The sequence below is a fragment of the Onthophagus taurus genome, chromosome 10, assembly GCF_036711975.1.
Source record: "Onthophagus taurus isolate NC chromosome 10, IU_Otau_3.0, whole genome shotgun sequence".
In the NCBI taxonomy this organism is placed as follows: domain Eukaryota; kingdom Metazoa; phylum Arthropoda; class Insecta; order Coleoptera; family Scarabaeidae; genus Onthophagus; species Onthophagus taurus.
The window spans coordinates 4,332,867-4,351,147 of NC_091975.1; the positions used below are offsets into that span (position 1 = coordinate 4,332,867).

The window sequence follows — 18,281 nt, forward strand, 5'->3', positions numbered from 1 at the left end:
TTCGTCCTGCGGGAGCAACTTTCATCCGGGCAGCTTAATTCGTCCCTCGATAAATCTTGATTAGCGCGGTTCTCTGCGAAACACGGGTCCCGAAGCCGCGAGACGGCCCTGCTAATTTCATTATTTCGAAACGAATTTAATTACCCGAGGGGGCGGCGCAAACTTCGCGCCCATAACGACGCAATCATTTACAATTAGGTGGTTTTCGCGCCCCGTTGGTGTCCTTCGAGTCTTATATTTATTTTATTAAATTCTTTTGCGACTCGAGAAACAGAAAAAGAGAAAGGGTCCTAAAATTTGTCAGGTATACATTTTTTTTAATCGATAAACATAAAGCAAACGTAAAGTAATTGGACGTCACCGGGGCCACCCATTCTGGCGAATCGAAAGCGCCGATCTGGAATTAAAATTAAATTTTTAATTGGTATCGTTCGAAGAAGCCGATTTCCAATTTTCCAATCTTTCGATATCCAGAGCATTGTTTAATCCAAGTCTTTGGTTAATTAAACTTTCGGTTAATTACTTTGATGCTACAACAACAATATTCATCATTCGGTGAAAAAAAAATTTCTTTTTCAATTTATGTTATGTACTTTCAACGTCTATTTCTCACTCTATCTCATTTTCTTAATTGGGTAATTATAACAGGAAATGTACCAATAAAAATAACGCGTTCGATGCGGGTACTGCCTCGGTATACAATTAAAAACGAAACTAAAATGAACCACTTCTGCGTTACGCGTTATTTTCTTTAACAATCACGTCCAAGTCCCGGCGGCTCGCGCGAAATAATACAAAGCAAAAGGGAATATGAGCTTTCAAGTTTTATCCTCGGCGATAAACAGCGGGGAAATGTAAATGAGTCGTCCGTTGTTCGTTGCCGGTTTTAAAGTGCAGTTTAGCTCCTGGACTAATTAAGGCGACCGTAAAAGAGATAATAACTGGCTCGACGTAAACCTGCATTACTGCCAATACCGCGAGTGAATTATCGCAGGAACTCATCCGGTCCTTTTATTCCCGTTGACTGCAACGCTTTGGCCATCTTCCAATGTTGAACGTCCCGAACCCGCCCCGGTTTTGCAATAAAGTTGGGTTGTGGAAATGAAACGTTATGTTCACTTCGCCGTTGGGCTTACAATCGCTCACTGGACTCTAAGCGAAAAGATAATCCCTTAATGTTCTCATTTTTAAGTTCAACTATTTATTATCGTTGATTGTCCACGATATTAAATTAATGTCGTCATTAACGTCTCACTTTTCGCTTGATTTCCCACATGGTTAAAGGAGATAGAAGGGCGTTTTCCCTTGAGGGTTACCTTCTTGGTTCGAGGTTCGTGGATATTGATTGTGTGTTGGGGGCGTTGTTCGTTATAAGTAATAATTGTTGAAATTCCCCACTTAATGAGATCACAAAACATCTGCTTCCGGCGTTCGGGCTAAAACTATTCTCTAAAGCGGAGAGAGTTTCCGAAACAGAACGAAATCCTTTAATTGGAAGGGAACGCCGCGGTTCGTGCGAATCTGGTCGTGACGACAGTGAATTAATTGTCGCCAGCACTAATCTGTATTCCCCCCTGAATGTATATAAACTTGATGGGAGCAATGGAAAGAACGATTTTTTTAACGATTTCTTTCGTCTCCGAATTTAGCTTTATTTCCGGTTCTGGGTGGTCCGGAAAATATAAATTCGGACAGACAACGTCCTGGGAAATTAAATATCGATTAGTTGAAACCAACCCGATGGAATAAAATTGTATGCTCAGGGATTTCAGTTATGATATTACCCCATGTCCGCACTTCTTAAAGTTTATTAAAGACCTTGATTTATGTAATGCAAAGGACGAAAGGGGTACGCCAAACGCGTGAGACTCGACCACGGGCTCCGAAATCCGTTATCCAGCGGTAGATTTATTTCCTCTCCGGCGATGTCGTCGCGACGATGTGGACTTTGCGCGATGCAAAAGCTTCTGATTTATGCCGACTTATTTTCCTCATGGGAGGGCGAGATGAAATTGGGAAGTTTTGCTCTTCTTTGCGGCTTTGTATCGGTCCGGAACTTGTGTAATATTCAACTCGAATTATACCGGTTATGATAAATCATTGTTAATCCTTATGAAAACTAAACACAATACCAACGACCGTTTCATACCATTTTACACATGCTTTGTGTAGAGATAAATAAGAACACTCAACATTTTCATAAATGGAAAGTAAACGGTGAAAATGTATCACTCTATTTTCATTATGTTAAATTGTATCGATTCAACTGTAAATCTGTTTAATTAGTTTATTTTAATTGTTTGTTTGCGATGACCCCTCGAAAGCTCTTAGCAGCTTTTAGAACAATTTATGCGAACAGTTAGAAATTAGAGTGGCCACAATGGACACAAACATTAAAACAAAAATACGATCGATGTAACGGCATCCGCTGTCGACTGCTTGGCTTTTAAAAGCACGCTTGGGATTTAAGGGTGATTTTACTGCTGGTCTTCGGAGAGTAAGTAAATCAGGTCGAATGGTCTCGCGCGAAATGAACCACTATGTTTTACAAGAAACGTTTAGAATTAGTTGGTTCGTTTTAATATTTAAAGAAAGAAACGCGCATCACATCTTAATAATGTTTACGTTTCGAATCGTTCTTATTCTCGTTCTCATTCTCGTTTACCGGAAAGGTAAAACGAAATTTAACGCGACACCGCACTGAATGCGAATAACCTTAAATAGGGATGAAATTAGAGTTACCTTCTGCTTTTTAGATTGTGGTTGTAAGATCTTTTCCAGAGGCATGAAATTGGTCCATTTTTCATCGCGTATACGAGAGGTAACGACAACGTACGGAGTTTAATTAAAAACCCCCGGCGCAATCGTAAATCGCGAAATAACGATAACGACAAATAAGCGGTTCGCCGGCCAACCATTTTTCTCGTCCAACGATTACAAACCGATGCATAAATAACTAATTAATACGGCAGGATCGCGGATAAGTTACTGTAAATCGACGGACATCGTAATATCTTATCTTTTTTTGTCGTCCGTCCATCAATTAAAAATTAATTAACTGTATACTGCCGAAATTGACCAGAAATATTTTTTATAGAGATTTTTAACTTTAATTTGGCGCATTAATCGTGTCTTAAATCGTACAAATAAATTTAATTTTTTTTCGTGAACTTATCGAACAAAGTAGACCATTAGTGATCTTCACGTCATCGTCAAGACATTATCGTGTCATCAAAACCCGCCGTGAATTTTGCTGACTTGGCACTCGACATGACAATCTCCTTTAATTATATCCACACAGAGGGAACCACTCGAGAAGTGGTTTCGAAATTGACCCTCGGTTAACGTAAAAGACACCGAAACATTTACAGTCCTTGTACTCAAATTACACTTAACCGCATTCGGCAACATCGCATTCTGCACTCAATTTGCATTAACTAGTAACGAGCCGCGGGAGGGCGTTAATTGACGCAAGTTTGGACAAGTCTAAGTAATACGAAACAACCACTGTGTTGGATTCGAATTATCATGATGTTGTCATTTAAGAGTATATGCGACGATTTCTTTGTACTTCTTAGAGAACCTATAGTAACTTTTCGACCTTTCGGGATACACATGGCAAGAATAAATTGGGACAATCCCAGGATAAAACCGCGATAACTTCCAGGGACGGCTCCGACTTGTTACCGCTATCGGAAAGTTTTGTTTCGACTTGACTTGAAAATAGTAAAAGGAAAAAAAAGGTAGAGGATGTTCCCGTGGGATAGAGTTTTACACCGTAAAGAGAATTCTTTGCTGGAAAACTTCGTTTTTTTTTTATTATTCAAAAGCTAAACAGAAGCAAGCACCAATTACTTTACGTAGTGATTTAATCACTAAAAATTAAAATATGGTTTAAAACGAAATAATTAAAATTTAATTTCTTTTTAGGTACCATAAAGACGGCTACTGTGTTGGATGTTGAAACGAAATCTCATTATTGGATAACAGTTTTTGCTCAAGATCACGGTGTGGTTCCTTTGTTTAGCAGCGTTGAGGTAAGTGGTAAAATTGAATAAAAATTGATAAACGATTTTAAAATATCAATAAATATAATGAGCTGCACATAGTATAAATTTTGCTTGTGGATTAATTTTTTTTATTCGAGCTTGGACATCTGTATAAATTCTCTGGCATTACCATATGACAATTGGATATAAGTATATCTAACTCTGAAAGTGTGTCAATTCTTCTGCTTTGTGACCTGTATTTGACAGGAAAAATAAAAATCGTCCCATAGGATTACCATTCTCTTGCACGTACCTTATTACATCAATTTAATCAACAATTATTGAACAATATTTTGATGCTTTAACTTCATCGACTATAATTCTTCTAGTTTCTTTAGGGAGTAATGCCACAAATTCCTCATAAATTGTTAAGTTCATGTAGATTGTTCGACCAGAGACAGGATTCTTATATATTCAAATATGCTCTGCCAAGAATGGATCAAACTCTGCTACCAATTCCATTGCCATTAAAAAATTGCTAAGTCTATTATCTCGTCACAACCTCGTAACGGAAGACCACGATTGGTTAATTTTTTCACAACTGAAACTACTCTTCGTAATATTTCCCTTCAGTAGTTAATTTCTTTATCAAATTGTTGCAAAGTATGACGCCAAATCGTCGCGGCAAGTGATATTTTAACTTACTGCCCAATCTTTTTCTTTTTTTACGATTTCCATCGAATTTTCAATGCGTTAAATTATGCCGCTCTAGACTATAGCCTTTTCAGCCTATTGGTAAATACATCGTTGTTTTTTGTTAATCCAAAAATTATAATTGAAAAACGATTTCACCCATCTCTCCTTAATACCAACTTAATTACCGATGAATACAAAATGTTTTTCAACTAGGAATTCATCCCAACCTAAAATTACTAAATTGGTTTACAAAATCTTCTCCATATATTAGAACATGTGTATTCCGGAAAGAGATCGCATGATTTAAGATGACCGTTGGTCGGATGACCGGATTCGTTCTTCGTCTCGGTCCGAGCATTGTTTCGAGTGTAATGTGTTATCGTAACACGTCGGATGCCGCCCTAATAAATGACGCCCAGGCCGCGGAGTTGATACGTACGGACAATGAACAATCGTCGCCTCCGAGGCCGCCATTTTCGGGAGTAATCGTTCGAAATTGAACGGTGCTGATATATGAAATGCCCCATAAATCGCACGATCCTGCCTCCCAGCAGCAAAACGCCTTCCTTCAAAACGAACAATTTATGCGCGAACCCCCAATTTATTCACGGTATATTGAAACTCTCGATTTAAAGTTTCGTGGAGCTCTCTATTTTCCAACAGAATAAATATTTAAAGCAGCCAACTTTGTTAACGAATAAATTAGGTTTTTTCTTGAAAATAACTAAGAAACCAACAATAATCATTGCTTTGTTGTATATTTATTCAGCAAGGGGCTAACAATTTTATTAAAAATTTCAATGCAGCGAGACCGTTTGAAGTCGGAGAAGTTGAAATTAATTCCAACTTTACCCGCGAGACGTCTGTATAGCTGCGATTGCTTCCGTTTATGAAAAACATCCGCGGGTTGTAACCAAAAAGTGCTCGAAATAAAACGCGGATGGTGGAAATTGCACTCGCGACCGAGGAAATGTTTTCAATTACACACCGCAAATGCTTATTTCCGGTTTCTCACGGATGTTGGCTTTATTTACCTATTTCATCATAAAAAATTCAATACTCTTTTTTTCTCACGGAGTAATCGTTTTAAAGCATCCTGAATTATTTAAATTTTTAACTATCGCAAGTTCTTCAATTAACACGAACCCACCCTTCGCGCTGTCATCCTCGTTACGTTGCCTCTTTGTGCCCTGCGGGAAAAGTTTTATCGAAACCTGATTAAAAATTAATCGGGTTCTCTAAGAGGTGCCCTAAAAAAAAGCGAGAGCTGCTGGCGACAAAGTCTGAGAAAAAATGGCGAAAACGACTCCAGACTCTTACTTGTCCTTATAATCCGTTACGTTTAATAACTCTCTCTCATTTTATCCCTTTCCAAAAAAAAAAAAAGCCGACGACGCGACGACGACGAAAAATCGGTTCTTAATTATATCGAAAAGTTACCAAAGGATCCGCGCCTGAATGGCTTCGAGAATTGATTAAAACTTTTCAACGAAATAATGCGAAACCCTCTCCCAATAGATGATTACATGTTTTCGGCGATCGAACTTTATTGCGTTCAATGTCCCGATTTGACCAGAAACCGTAAAGATTCGTCTTCTGCTGTTTATGATTTTGGATCATCCCAACTTTTATTACCAATAAAATGCACTCATCTCGATATGAAGCTAACCAATGTATTTGACACATCGAAGAAATACTATTTAAGTAAATACTCTTTAATTCATCAACGACGCTCGAACCTACATAAGTTATTTGTGCAAAACGAGTAGTTTCTGAATATTTTGAGAATACTTTGTCTTCAGCTTTCAGTTTCTGCCTCTCTTAATTTTATGTTTGCTTGATACCATAACATTGTAATGTTTTTGGCCTTCCATGAATAAAAACAAATTTACAAATTGTAAACAAATTGTGAGATTAATTTAGGGTTTAAGATTTGGTCGTAAAAATTTTAAAATGTTATAAAAACGGTTTTAAAGAATATTATTAGCAATAAACTCTTTATAAGTGTCGTCAAGTTTGTTCTTCGAAGGAAACTAAAATTCAGTTGAATGCAATTTCAGTTTGCGGAGCGCGAAACTAGTTTGTAACTAAGCGGTCGATTAGGAGGAAGTCGTAAGTACCGATCACGAGAAGTAGATAGATATCCCAAACTGAAAAACTTTTTACTGTGTACTATACCGGAAAGTTTATAATGCGCGTAATAAACCAGACGCGGCCGGGCGGAGCCGCGCCGCATAAATCCGCGTAATCCCTCCAATATACCGGGCGTTCGAGAAACTCGGTCTCAGTTACTTTTAATTACATAAGTTGGCAGTGAATTAAGTGCCTTTCGAAGCCGGTTTAATTGGCTAATCGCGCACCTTTTTTCGACCCCGGCAGGTAATCCGAAAGGAAACAAGCGTACCGGCAAATTCGTTTTCGAAACAATGCCCGTAGAACCGCTTCCGCCAGTTGCCGCTCGACAGTCTGTAATTAAACTACCCTTTTTGCCGTCACGGAACCTTTGCACCCGCAATTATCCCAAATTTAATTACCTTTTCCCTATACTTTTTGTGCCTTCATGGTGTTGTATTGGCTTCTTTTCGAAAACGGCCATTGAAATCGGCCAGCTTTTGTGCTTCGCCACCTCTCTTATTTTTATGTTCATTAATTGAACATTCGGATAACGTATTACGGATTTTCGGTTATAAATATATCAGTAGGTGTTGCGTGACCACCTCACGTGAAAAGGTTTCGTGCTTTATTGACCCTAACCGAAGAGAATTGGCCGAACTAAGTACTTTTTTGGCGGAGGCGCCGGTTTTATATTGATTTCCTATACAAATAATTACACGTCTTTACACTATTCCCAACCTAAAGTTCCTATATAATCTTGAAAGTCATATCTGGGTCAGCTACTAGTAAAACGTTTCCTGGAATCGTGGATAATTCCCTATTCCATCGCCATATACGTCGAGTGCATTTTGTATGAAACAGGAAACGTAACAAAACAGGAAATTGATAATTTCATTCCTCGCTCGCGGGCAACACGGGATAAAGACCGTTGGGTTATGAAAGAAAAATCGCCCGCAGCTAAACGTAGAATGTTCTGGTAATTTAATATTTTATGCTTGTGTATGTACAAACCGCACCATTGGGGCTCGAAGGGTTATGTTAAAAGTGGAATAAATTATGTATCTGAATAGAAAGAGTCTATAAAAATCGGGTTTGCTAGGAACGGAGGTATTCTTAAAAAGCATTTTGATTTGACAGGATTTTTTGCTATATATTTCTACTAACTTTCCTTAATGTTCTATTTATTTTGATGTTGATATGATTCTTCATGTCAATCTTATGTCTAACGAATTGCTTTCTTTTATGACCTTTATGAACCACTCATAATTTTGTATTAATCGAAATCTGCATTAACTTGATTGTCCACAATCAATCTTCGTTATTGCTATACATTACTATTGCCTATCTTTTTGCTTTTTAATTTTGTTTGTATTACAATTGATGTGGCAGATACTTCTTGTCAAATTTCCATACTTAAATTGACTGGCAGGAAATTATCCAAGATTATAATTAATATACAGCCTGATTCAGAGTAAGCGCCTTATTTTTTTTTAGCCACACTATGGGTACTACTTTCAAAATATTTGGCAGAAATATGTTTTAGGACACTCTCTACACGATGGTGATATCATATTTTCAATTGGACGAATTATTTCAAAATGGCGACTGTCAACTTTTTTTTTTAAATGGAATGCCAAAATTTTTTTTTTATTATTGATATCTTAAAAGCATTCTTTTTACGACAGTATTTTGTTTTTCTTAAAAATTCATTTCTTTCCCCATCCAAAAGGAACCTAATATTTTAATCTATACTCTGTTTTTAAACCAGGAGGAGTATTTTAAATTTGTCACCAGATTGACCTTGCACGTGATTGGTTGAATGCGAGGAAGGTTCACACACAGGCAATTTTGAATTTTGATTTTGAATTTGACGGTTAGGTAATTGATAATTCGACAGTTTCGTGTCATTATTGTATATTTTGTATTCTTAAACCCTTTTTTATTATATTTTGAAATAAATATACTCATAACTTCAATGTTAATTTGTATGTATAGTGTTGACGATAACAAACGAAAATAAATACAATAATAAGTAAATAAATAAATAATAATTATTAATTTAAATTTACCGCCAAAATATCTAGTGATATTTTCTGGTAATTTTTTCCACTGTAAATCTGACTTTCGCGTTTACTCCTCCTGGTTTAAAAACAGAGTATAGTTCTAGTGCAAGTGTTAGTTCTAGTTTTAATTGTTATTCAGCGCTAAGTTGTATATTTTTAAGTTTCGGGTTTAGCCCTGTGTCTTCAGACGCTGAATGTTAGGTAAGGTTAGTTTTGTTTACAAACATTAATTATACCATGAAGTATTCTTTGGCAATTTGTAATGGCAATTATAGCGTGAAGTTTTGTTTTGCAATGTCAATTATAGCGTGAAGGAATGTGAGGTAAGGTTAGTTTTGTTTACAAACATTAATTATACCATGAAGTTTTCTTTGGCAATTAGTAATGGCAATTATAGCGTGAAGTTTTCTTTTGTAATGTCAAATTATAGCGTGAAGGAATGTGAGGTAAGGTTAGTTTTGTTTACAAACATTAATTATACCATGAAGTTTTCTTTGGCAATTAGTAATGGAAATTATAGCGTGAAGTTTTCTTTTGTAATGTCAATTATAGCGTGAAGGAATGTGAGGTAAGGTTAGTTTTGTTTACAAACATTAATTATACCATGAAGTTTTCTTTGGCAATTAGTAATGGCAATTATAGCGTGAAGTTTTCTTTTGTAAAGTCAATTATAGCGTGAAGGAATGTTAGGTAAGGTTAGTTTTGTTTACAAACATTAATTATACCTTGAAGTTTTCTTTGGCAATTATACTCTGTTTTTAAACCAGGAGGAGTATTTTAAATTTGTCACCAGATTGACCTTGCACGTGATTGGTTGAATGCGAGGAAGGTTCACACACAGGCAATTTTGAATTTTGATTTTGAATTTGAAGGTTAGGTTATTGACAATTCGACAGTTTCGTGTCATTATTGTAAATTTTGTGTTCTTAAACCCTTCTTTATTATATTTTGAAATAAATACACTCATAACTTCAATGTTAATTTGTATGTTTAATGTTGACGATAACAAACGAAAATAAATACAATAATAAGTAAATAAATAAATAATAACAATTATTAATTTAAATTTACCGCCAAAATATCTAGTGATATTTTCTGGTGATTTTTCCTAGTGTAAATCTGACTTTCGCGTTTACTCCTCCTGGTTTAAAAACAGAGTATAGTAGCGCATGAATGTTTTACACTCGATGTTATTTTTGTCAAAATAAATAAATAAGTAGATGTTTATTACAAAATAAAGTTTAATTGTTTCTTTTGTGTCTAGCGCTACTTGATATTTGGACAAAAATAACATCGAGTGTAAAACATTCATGCGCTACTAGATTAAAATGTGTGCTTTTTGATGAGGAAAGAAATGAATTTTTAAGAAAAACAAAATACTATCGTATAAAGAATGTTTTTAGGACCTCAATAATAAAAAAAATTTTTGGCATTCCATTAAAAAAAAAAGTTGACAGTCGCCATTTTGAAATAATTCTTCCAATTGAAAATGTGGCATCACCATCGTGTAGAGAATGACCCAAAACATATTACTGCCAAATATTTTGAAAGTAATACCCATAGTGTGGCTAAAAAAAAATAAGGCGCTTACTCTGAATCAGGCTGTATAGGCGCAGTTAACACAGCTAATCAACTTCAACAAGTTTACTACGTAGATAGATGATCGAAGAAATGCAGTATATGATCAAGTTTTAAACAAAGTATATACAATTATAGTTTTCTAAATGATGTAAGCTTGTTGGTGTATGTCAAAATGGTTCTAATCGATTAAATACTTGATTACTAAAGGTGGCTATTTCCCAACAACATTTTTTCACTGTCATTCCACTAAAACCTATAACTAAGACACTTAGAACATTTTTTTAATGTTATATATAAAAACAATTCCTCATCATTATAAAGATAGCACGGAAATCAATTTAACTTTTTTACTTGTCGTTTCAATTTAATATTCAAATGGAATATAACTTTTTCAGTATCATAAATAACACATAAATCAGCATACATAAATAAATATCGAATTTTTATTCCATTGCCTCTCATAAATATTCATTTAAATTTTTATATGAAGCGAAAAATATATCCTAAGGTTTAATAAAAAATACGTAAAATATATAAAAAAATGGAAAATTTATAAGGTGTCTAAGCGACGTGACTATCAGCAAATGTTTGAATACGTAACGTACGGAAATCACAGGATTAGCTTCGTGGGATATGAATTTCATGCGAATGGCGTTTCCCCTTATGTTACATCGAGAATATGCGGATCGAAAACTGTAATTTTATGCGCGCCGCTTGAATAATGTAAAATAAATGATCGTATCCAAGCATTTTTGCTGCTAATGCGATATTTACGATTATGCGATAGCTTAAAATTGCATAAGATCCTGAATTCGACGTGAAATAAGTGAACGTTTCGTGATATATAAGTAAAGGTAAAAATCGGTATTTCGACCCGAGAAATCCCATTTCACCCGGAATTAAACTCGGAAATTCGGAGACAGATTGACCTTTAATCCACGAGCTCGCAGACCGGGGCAATCTCGAGACCTCGAGTAATAACGCCTTAAAAGTCAATCTCCCGTTTTGACAAAGACTGTAATTTCCTCACCTAATTCTGTTAAGGGCCCTACCCAGAAAAATCTTCCGGGAAAATCTGAAAGAACGACGTCGTTACAACCGTTTGTGTCTCGACGTTGAATCGATGCTTTGATTGCGATATCCGGAAACAAACTCAAATTAGCTTACGCAAAGAAATTAATTTCATTTCATCTTTATTTTCTTTAATTTTCAGATTTATATTGCTGTGGAAAACGAAAACGACAACATTCCATTGAGCAAGGAAGCGGTGTATTATGCGACCGTTCCCGAGGAAAGTCCTCCGGGACGTCCTGTTATCCAAGTTGAGGCTACCGATAACGATGTCAATGATACCGAAATCGAATACAAGATCATTACTGGAAATGTTGGAGGATTCTTTCAAATTAACACATCAACAGGTTTGAATTAAATTAATTTAAACAATATTTATTTCAATCACAATTTATTACGTCAAGTATTAATTGACATTATAATTGAAAAGTTAGATTGTTCAATGTTCGATGGATAAGTCAATCTTCATTAATATAGGATATAGTGTTCTTTTAGCCTTTTATCCTCTTCCATTCGACAAACATCGTAATCGAATAACAAATTGGAACATCACCGCGATTTTTGGCAAATTCAATTCTCTCACAATAACGGGTCGACCGGATACGACAATTAATTTTATCGGTTCGTTTTGTGCAAAAAAAACAATACGCGCTCACAAAGATACGTTTACATAGTGCCGATAAAGCCAGGGGTGTTTTAATAAATGAAATTACAAGCGAAATGTTTTTTTGTGGTTTATAATAAAACCAAAGGGGTTGGTCGCCTATAAATTTAGAGCTGGTGCCCGGAAGCCTCTGTTCATGATTTTCCGATTAAAAAGGACAGCCGCATTGTGGGGGAGGGAATTTATGCTGGTCGAGGAAAAAAATCATATTTTATCGTTTTCCATCGTTGGCGGTGCCTCTAGCTACGACCGGATATGATAATTTACCGATCGACCGAGCCTTTGACGAACATTTTGTTTTATTTACACAGCCCAAAAGCAGAGTCATATAGCCGTTAAATTTCCGTTTTATTTTTTTATTTTTGTGTTCTCTGAATTTATCAATTACCGTCTATATACGTGAACACACGTAATCCAATCTCACGTCTAACGAGTAACTGGGATATAACATTCCCTTTGTCGGTACAGTTTCTGAGGCATCAATCATGTTCGATAATGGCGTTGCGCCCGAAACTGTTTGTGCACCGACTCCAGACCGAAAATTTAATGGATTTCTATTATGTCCTAGCTTAGAAAAGCACGCGCCAAATACTCGTGTATTGAACACACGATACCCATCTAAACAACAACAAGAAATTTTAAACTTAAATCCAAAATAAATTCGAAACACAATTCATTATTTTTTATTAGATTTAACTAAAAGCTGATACAATTACTGTCATGAAATTGATTGGTTCAAAGCGAAATAGTTTTAACTGAATGTTTTATCTGAATGAAATGGAATAGATAAAAGTGTTTTTTAATCCAACTGACACGGAACAGTTTTTTTTTTCTATGTTTACAGTCGGAAAAGAATTCTTCAATTAATTTCTTTTTATATTCAAATAAAAAATTGAGTGAATTATTTTATGTATTGACTAAAATAAATCTTGTGCAATAAGCAGAACGCGAACTCTAGCAGTGGATGTTCTGCTTGGCCTATCTCATTTCCATTTGCATATGGAGAAAGTGGCTAGAACCACCATTTACAGATTTGCCTGAACGGCAGTCCAGGACCGAAAACCAAAATTCTCTGATTCAGGCAGATATTTGCATGTTCACAGATGGATCAAAAATGCCGGAAGGGGTCGGGACAGGAGTACACTGAAAGACATTTCGGATTAAACAAGCCTATACTGTACTGTATTCCCAGTCCAGGCGGAAGTATTTGCTATTGACATTGGTGCTAGAATCCTTCTTGAGAGAGAATGGTGAAGAACATGACAATACGATTTTTCTCAGACAGTCAAGCTGCAAAAGAACTTTAAATATACTGAGTTGTGATAACAGAGTTTCTCTGATCAGGGTCCCAGGTCATTCTGGGATTGCTGGTAATGAAGCGGCAGATCAGCTAGCACGAGAGGACAGCGCTAAAGCGTTTGTGGGGACAGAACCAGTAGTTGATATATCATTTATGATGGCCAAACATAGGATTAGCCTGTGGGCTAAAGAGAGACTTTGCTAAACTGTAGATCAGTTTTCCTGGAATTAGACACGCTAAGTTGTTTATTAACATCGCCACTGTTAAACCAGGGAATATTTTTGTACTTGCTCGTAGCAGCATTAAAGTTCTAATGGATGTCTTTACCGGGCACACCTCCATTTGTTGGACCTAGCGGAGAATGTTGAATCCCGACTATGTACGGAGAACGGGGAGACGTTTGAGCATGTTTTATGCCACTGCCCTGCTGTTAATCCTATCAGATTCTCGATCTTTGGGTCGCAGTTTATCTCCCCAAAGGATCTGAATGATTTTTCACCGAGCAAGACATTAAGGTTCATTAAGAGCATTGGACTGCACGGTGAAATTTGATAATGTTATCTATCGATGCACAATAGATCTTTGAGGTGCACGGTTGGTTGGTCCGCCTACTCGATATGTAATGTATGTATTGTAGTGTAATGTAATACACAAAGTATCGAACACTTTTATACATATAATCGTTATCTTAATTTGTTTAAATTTAGTTATTATTTGAATGTTAGCATAAATATGTTTTAGATAAAACAATCTCTATCAAAGAAAAAAAACAGAAAGGAAACTTTCGGAAAAAGGTGGCATCTCAACAATCGACAAAATTTATTTGATAAGACGGCAGCAGGAAGTTCGTGATGCAATAAAACGCGGCCCGACTCGGGCTTAACTTCGTTTGCAGTTTTAAGGGCTGCCAACCTGGCAGTACTTCACCCTACTTTTGACGCCGACAAACAGTCTGCACCATTTGCTGTTTTTCCACTTTTCCCTGGCCTTTTTTTCAGCAAGCTCCACTTCTTTTTCTTTATTTTTTGATATCCTCCTCCCAATTTTTTTTCATTCACTTTTTTGGGGAGTGGCTTTCGTGTCACCCCGCAATTCTGCGGTGTCGTTAAGCTGACACCCCTATGGGGGTTTCTCATTTTCTTTTTATTGCATATTAAATCTTAATTATTCCCAGTTGTAAAAATTTGCGTGTAGATTTACAGCTGAGGGTGTGGAATAAATGAAGAATAAAACAGGGAATCGCGAGTAGTATTGCGGACGGGCATTTATTATTATTGTTATTGCGCCCGCAAAATACACGTGTATGTGACTTTTACATTCACCGACATCTGTTGGCACGCGTGTACTTCGGGGACGACAGTAACAGCCTGCGGGTTGCGAGCTGGGGCTATAAATCCCTTTGAAATATGAAACTAGAGCGGTGTATTTTCATGCTAAAGGACGTCGTGGAAAACAAACTGGACCTGGAATTGTTTTGGGAAAAAGGCAAACGTTTTTCCGTTCGAAAAATCTTAAAAGATTAATTTAAAAAAAATCTCGTCTCTTCCACTCGAAGCGTTCTCCAGGAAACCTCACTCGACTAGTTTCGACAAGTTTCAACTCATGTAGTCCATGTACAAACTTCAACTTCTGCAGGATTAGCGTTTCACACGCAATTTAACGATCAAGCACATGTCAAGACCCTTACGTGGACAAACCACTTAGCTGACGTCATGTTGTTGTTAATCTTTTAAAAATAACAACATTGATGTTAATATAATTAATATAAAAATGGAAAGTTATTGAATTGTAGGTTTAACGATTTGTCTGGAATCGTACACGTTAGTGCAACCACAAAAGCGAAATGGTGCACCATCGTGATGCTATCGACGCTTTCTGTTCAATTTCTCGAGAATCCTGAATATTGTTCGCGCTCGATGTCGAGACGCGTTCAGTTCTAATGACGCCCCGACGTCGACAATTGGACAGCTTTCCCAGTAAAGACAAGCCGTTGAGGAAGAAGACGCTCGGATCCTTCACACTGGGATAAATGTACCGGAAAGCCGAAAAGGATGCTTTCGCTCCTTAAGGAAACCGTTCGCTTGTACGCGGAGAAAGGATCCGGTATTAAAAATAAAATAAGAGGTAGAGAAACGAAAAACGAACGAACTCGGAATCTTTTTGGTACCTGACGTATAGATTATTACACCATTTCCTTCCTCTACGATGTTCTCGTTTTCACGTAGTCGGTGTAATGTATAAATAAAAGCAGCTTTATGATCTCTGATGTTTTGTAAAGCTTCCGTTAGATAGTCAAGAATTATTTTTGCGATATTGCAAGTTGTGCTAGATATTGTTGAGATTGCTTATGGCGCACATCATTTTGGTTCTGTACCGATTTCAGCAATAATTCATCCTCTTGAATTTTGAATGACTCGTGAATCGATAGTTCGTTGTCCTGATGTACAATGAAGTAGACGTGGCGCCGGTTGAAGAGGACATTATCCCACTTCTCTACTCGAATCTCTCTTCTCCCTAGTTTAGAACTTTACAACACTAACAATGATATTATTCACTCATATTGAGTGATTTAGAAATTAAGATATTTTCTTTAATAAATACACAGTTAAGATTATAATTAGTTTAATAATTAGGTAACCTGACAAACACTATACCTATAACCAGAAAGTTTCGGGTTTAGCCGTCCGTCTTCAGGCGTCTTATGAGGAGCACAGCTAAACGGCGACTTTTTAATACTTTGTATTAACCTTAACCCTAAATTCTTAATTAAAACTAATGATTCAAATATAAATGTAAGTAAAAGTTAAGTAAAGTTGAAAACTTAATCTCGTTTCAGGTTTAATATCTACGACACCACGTCGACTTGATAGAGAGAGTCAAAACGAATACATCCTCGAGGTAAGTAACCAACCCAATTTACAGTTGAAAATACCCCGGATGTACCACATCAAAATTTCCCACTTATTACGACCTTCCAGCACCGTGGCAGGTGCTTGTAATCGTTCTCATAGAGGAGCTTCACGACGCTCCACGATGCCAGTAATTATGCTAAGAAGGCACCAGATTTTGTGCCATGAAATTAAGTCAATAAACCTCGTTTAAACTAGGAAACTAGAATACAAAATTAAAAAGAAATCTTCAGGTTAAAGTTTTATTTTTAACCTTTTTTGTTGCGTTTGTCACAGCCATTAAATATTTAAATCTGTCCTGCACCCAAATCCGAGCAAGTTTATAAAATAATTAATGGGAAAGAGGACGAGGTCAGCGTTTTGTGTTTTTTTTTGTAAAAAATTTTCGGATTTTTACTGGAAATGGTATGTTTAATTTCGAGGCCGTGCCATTTATATATTATTCCATGTGATAAATTATTCGGTGATCGTGATTTCGAGTGACGTTTACACAACCCTATTTTTTGTGGTCCACTTTTAATTATTCCAATGCTCGTTACTAAACTATTTTTAAGCACCACGTTTTCCCTTTAAAACCTAAAGCTCTTTTAAATATTAATTTGAGATTATAATAAAGTAAAATATTCTCCTCCATTATTATGCGATGCTTGATTTAAGGTTCCTTTTGTGCCCTTCCCTAAATTAATCTCTCAGTTGTTTCATTATTACACATAATGAGTAAAGTAGAATTCCTTTGAAGTTAAATTGTCGATTAATGCTGACCCCTTTTCTGTAATATAGGTCCAGATATCGGATAAAGGGAGTCCTCCGTTATCGTCGACTACGAGAGTTGTGGTTACCGTGGAGGACACTAACGATAACTCGCCAGAATTCGACGACAACTTCTACAAGGTGCAGATTCCCGCCAGCGCGGATTTCAACCAGGCCATATTTCAGGTAAATCAAAACCCCAGCCGAAGCAATCTAACCCAATCCGGATGAATCCCCGAGGAAATTTTGTCACCTTATTTTCTCAAAAAAATAAAATATATCTTCGAAAACCAGGTCACACGTCCTCCACTTATTGATCAAACGACTCATACGATAATAATCAGAATTGAAATTGCAGATTGATGTACAATAGAAATCAAAACAGAATATTTAAAAATTTTCAAAAAACAATACCAATATAATACGATTATTTTCCAAGCTTATTGCTACGCACAAAATTCCTATATTTATTAATTCCAATTTATATGTAATGCGCTACAATTTATACACATTAAAAACAAATAAAACGATGAAATAACGTTATTTTATTCGATACGCGGAGGTTATTATAAATTAACAACCCGTGTGGTTATTATAAAAGCATCGAATTTATACACGAACAATCACAAAATTTGAATCGTGATATATTATATTTGGAGTTATTGTTATCGATAAAATCACAAATCAGTCAAAACTAGAATAAATAATAAAAGTGTGTTTAACGTATTTCATTAATTATAATTAATATAATTATATATTATATTAAAAACGTAAAGTTTTCTTGTCACCAGTTGGTGAAGTATCTAAAAAAATACAGGACAGCTGCACCCATAACATCATGGAAATAACTTTTTCAGTTTTTCACTTTTCTGCCATCTCCTTTCCTTGCCGTTTCAGTCTCCTTCCTTCTGGTCTATTGTTCTTATCTATTTTCAGTGTCCATTAAGTTGTTTCCTCTATTCTGCCAAGTTCTATCTTACCTTTACAGACTCACTCCTTTCTGTTCAGTCTCCTTCTTCTTTTACCACTCTCCCTCATCTCATCCTAATCTCTTTAATCCCTTTTTTAAGATTTATTGGCCTTCTTCTTCTGTTTCCGGTAGTTTTTAGCGTTTCATTTTTCTCCTTCCTTTCAGTTTAATCA

The 18,281-nt window shown here is 36.1% G+C and overlaps 1 protein-coding gene across 9 annotated transcripts in view; it reads left to right on the forward strand.

Annotated features, from left to right (window-relative positions):
• The window catches only part of LOC111428465 (FAT atypical cadherin kugelei), a 107,321-nt gene that overhangs the window by 73,129 nt on the left and 15,911 nt on the right, over nucleotides 1-18,281 (forward strand). For all 9 annotated transcript variants that reach the window (XR_002708069.2, XM_071199189.1, XM_023063984.2 and 6 more), the window contains 4 exons: nucleotides 3,931-4,037; nucleotides 11,658-11,862; nucleotides 16,316-16,377; nucleotides 17,169-17,324. Coding sequence is in view for 8 of the 9 variants with exons in the window: in XM_071199189.1 (XP_071055290.1) it covers nucleotides 3,931-4,037; nucleotides 11,658-11,862; nucleotides 16,316-16,377; nucleotides 17,169-17,324 (530 nt within the window). In the remaining variant the exon portion in view is untranslated. The remainder of the gene's footprint in view (nucleotides 1-3,930; nucleotides 4,038-11,657; nucleotides 11,863-16,315; nucleotides 16,378-17,168; nucleotides 17,325-18,281) is intronic.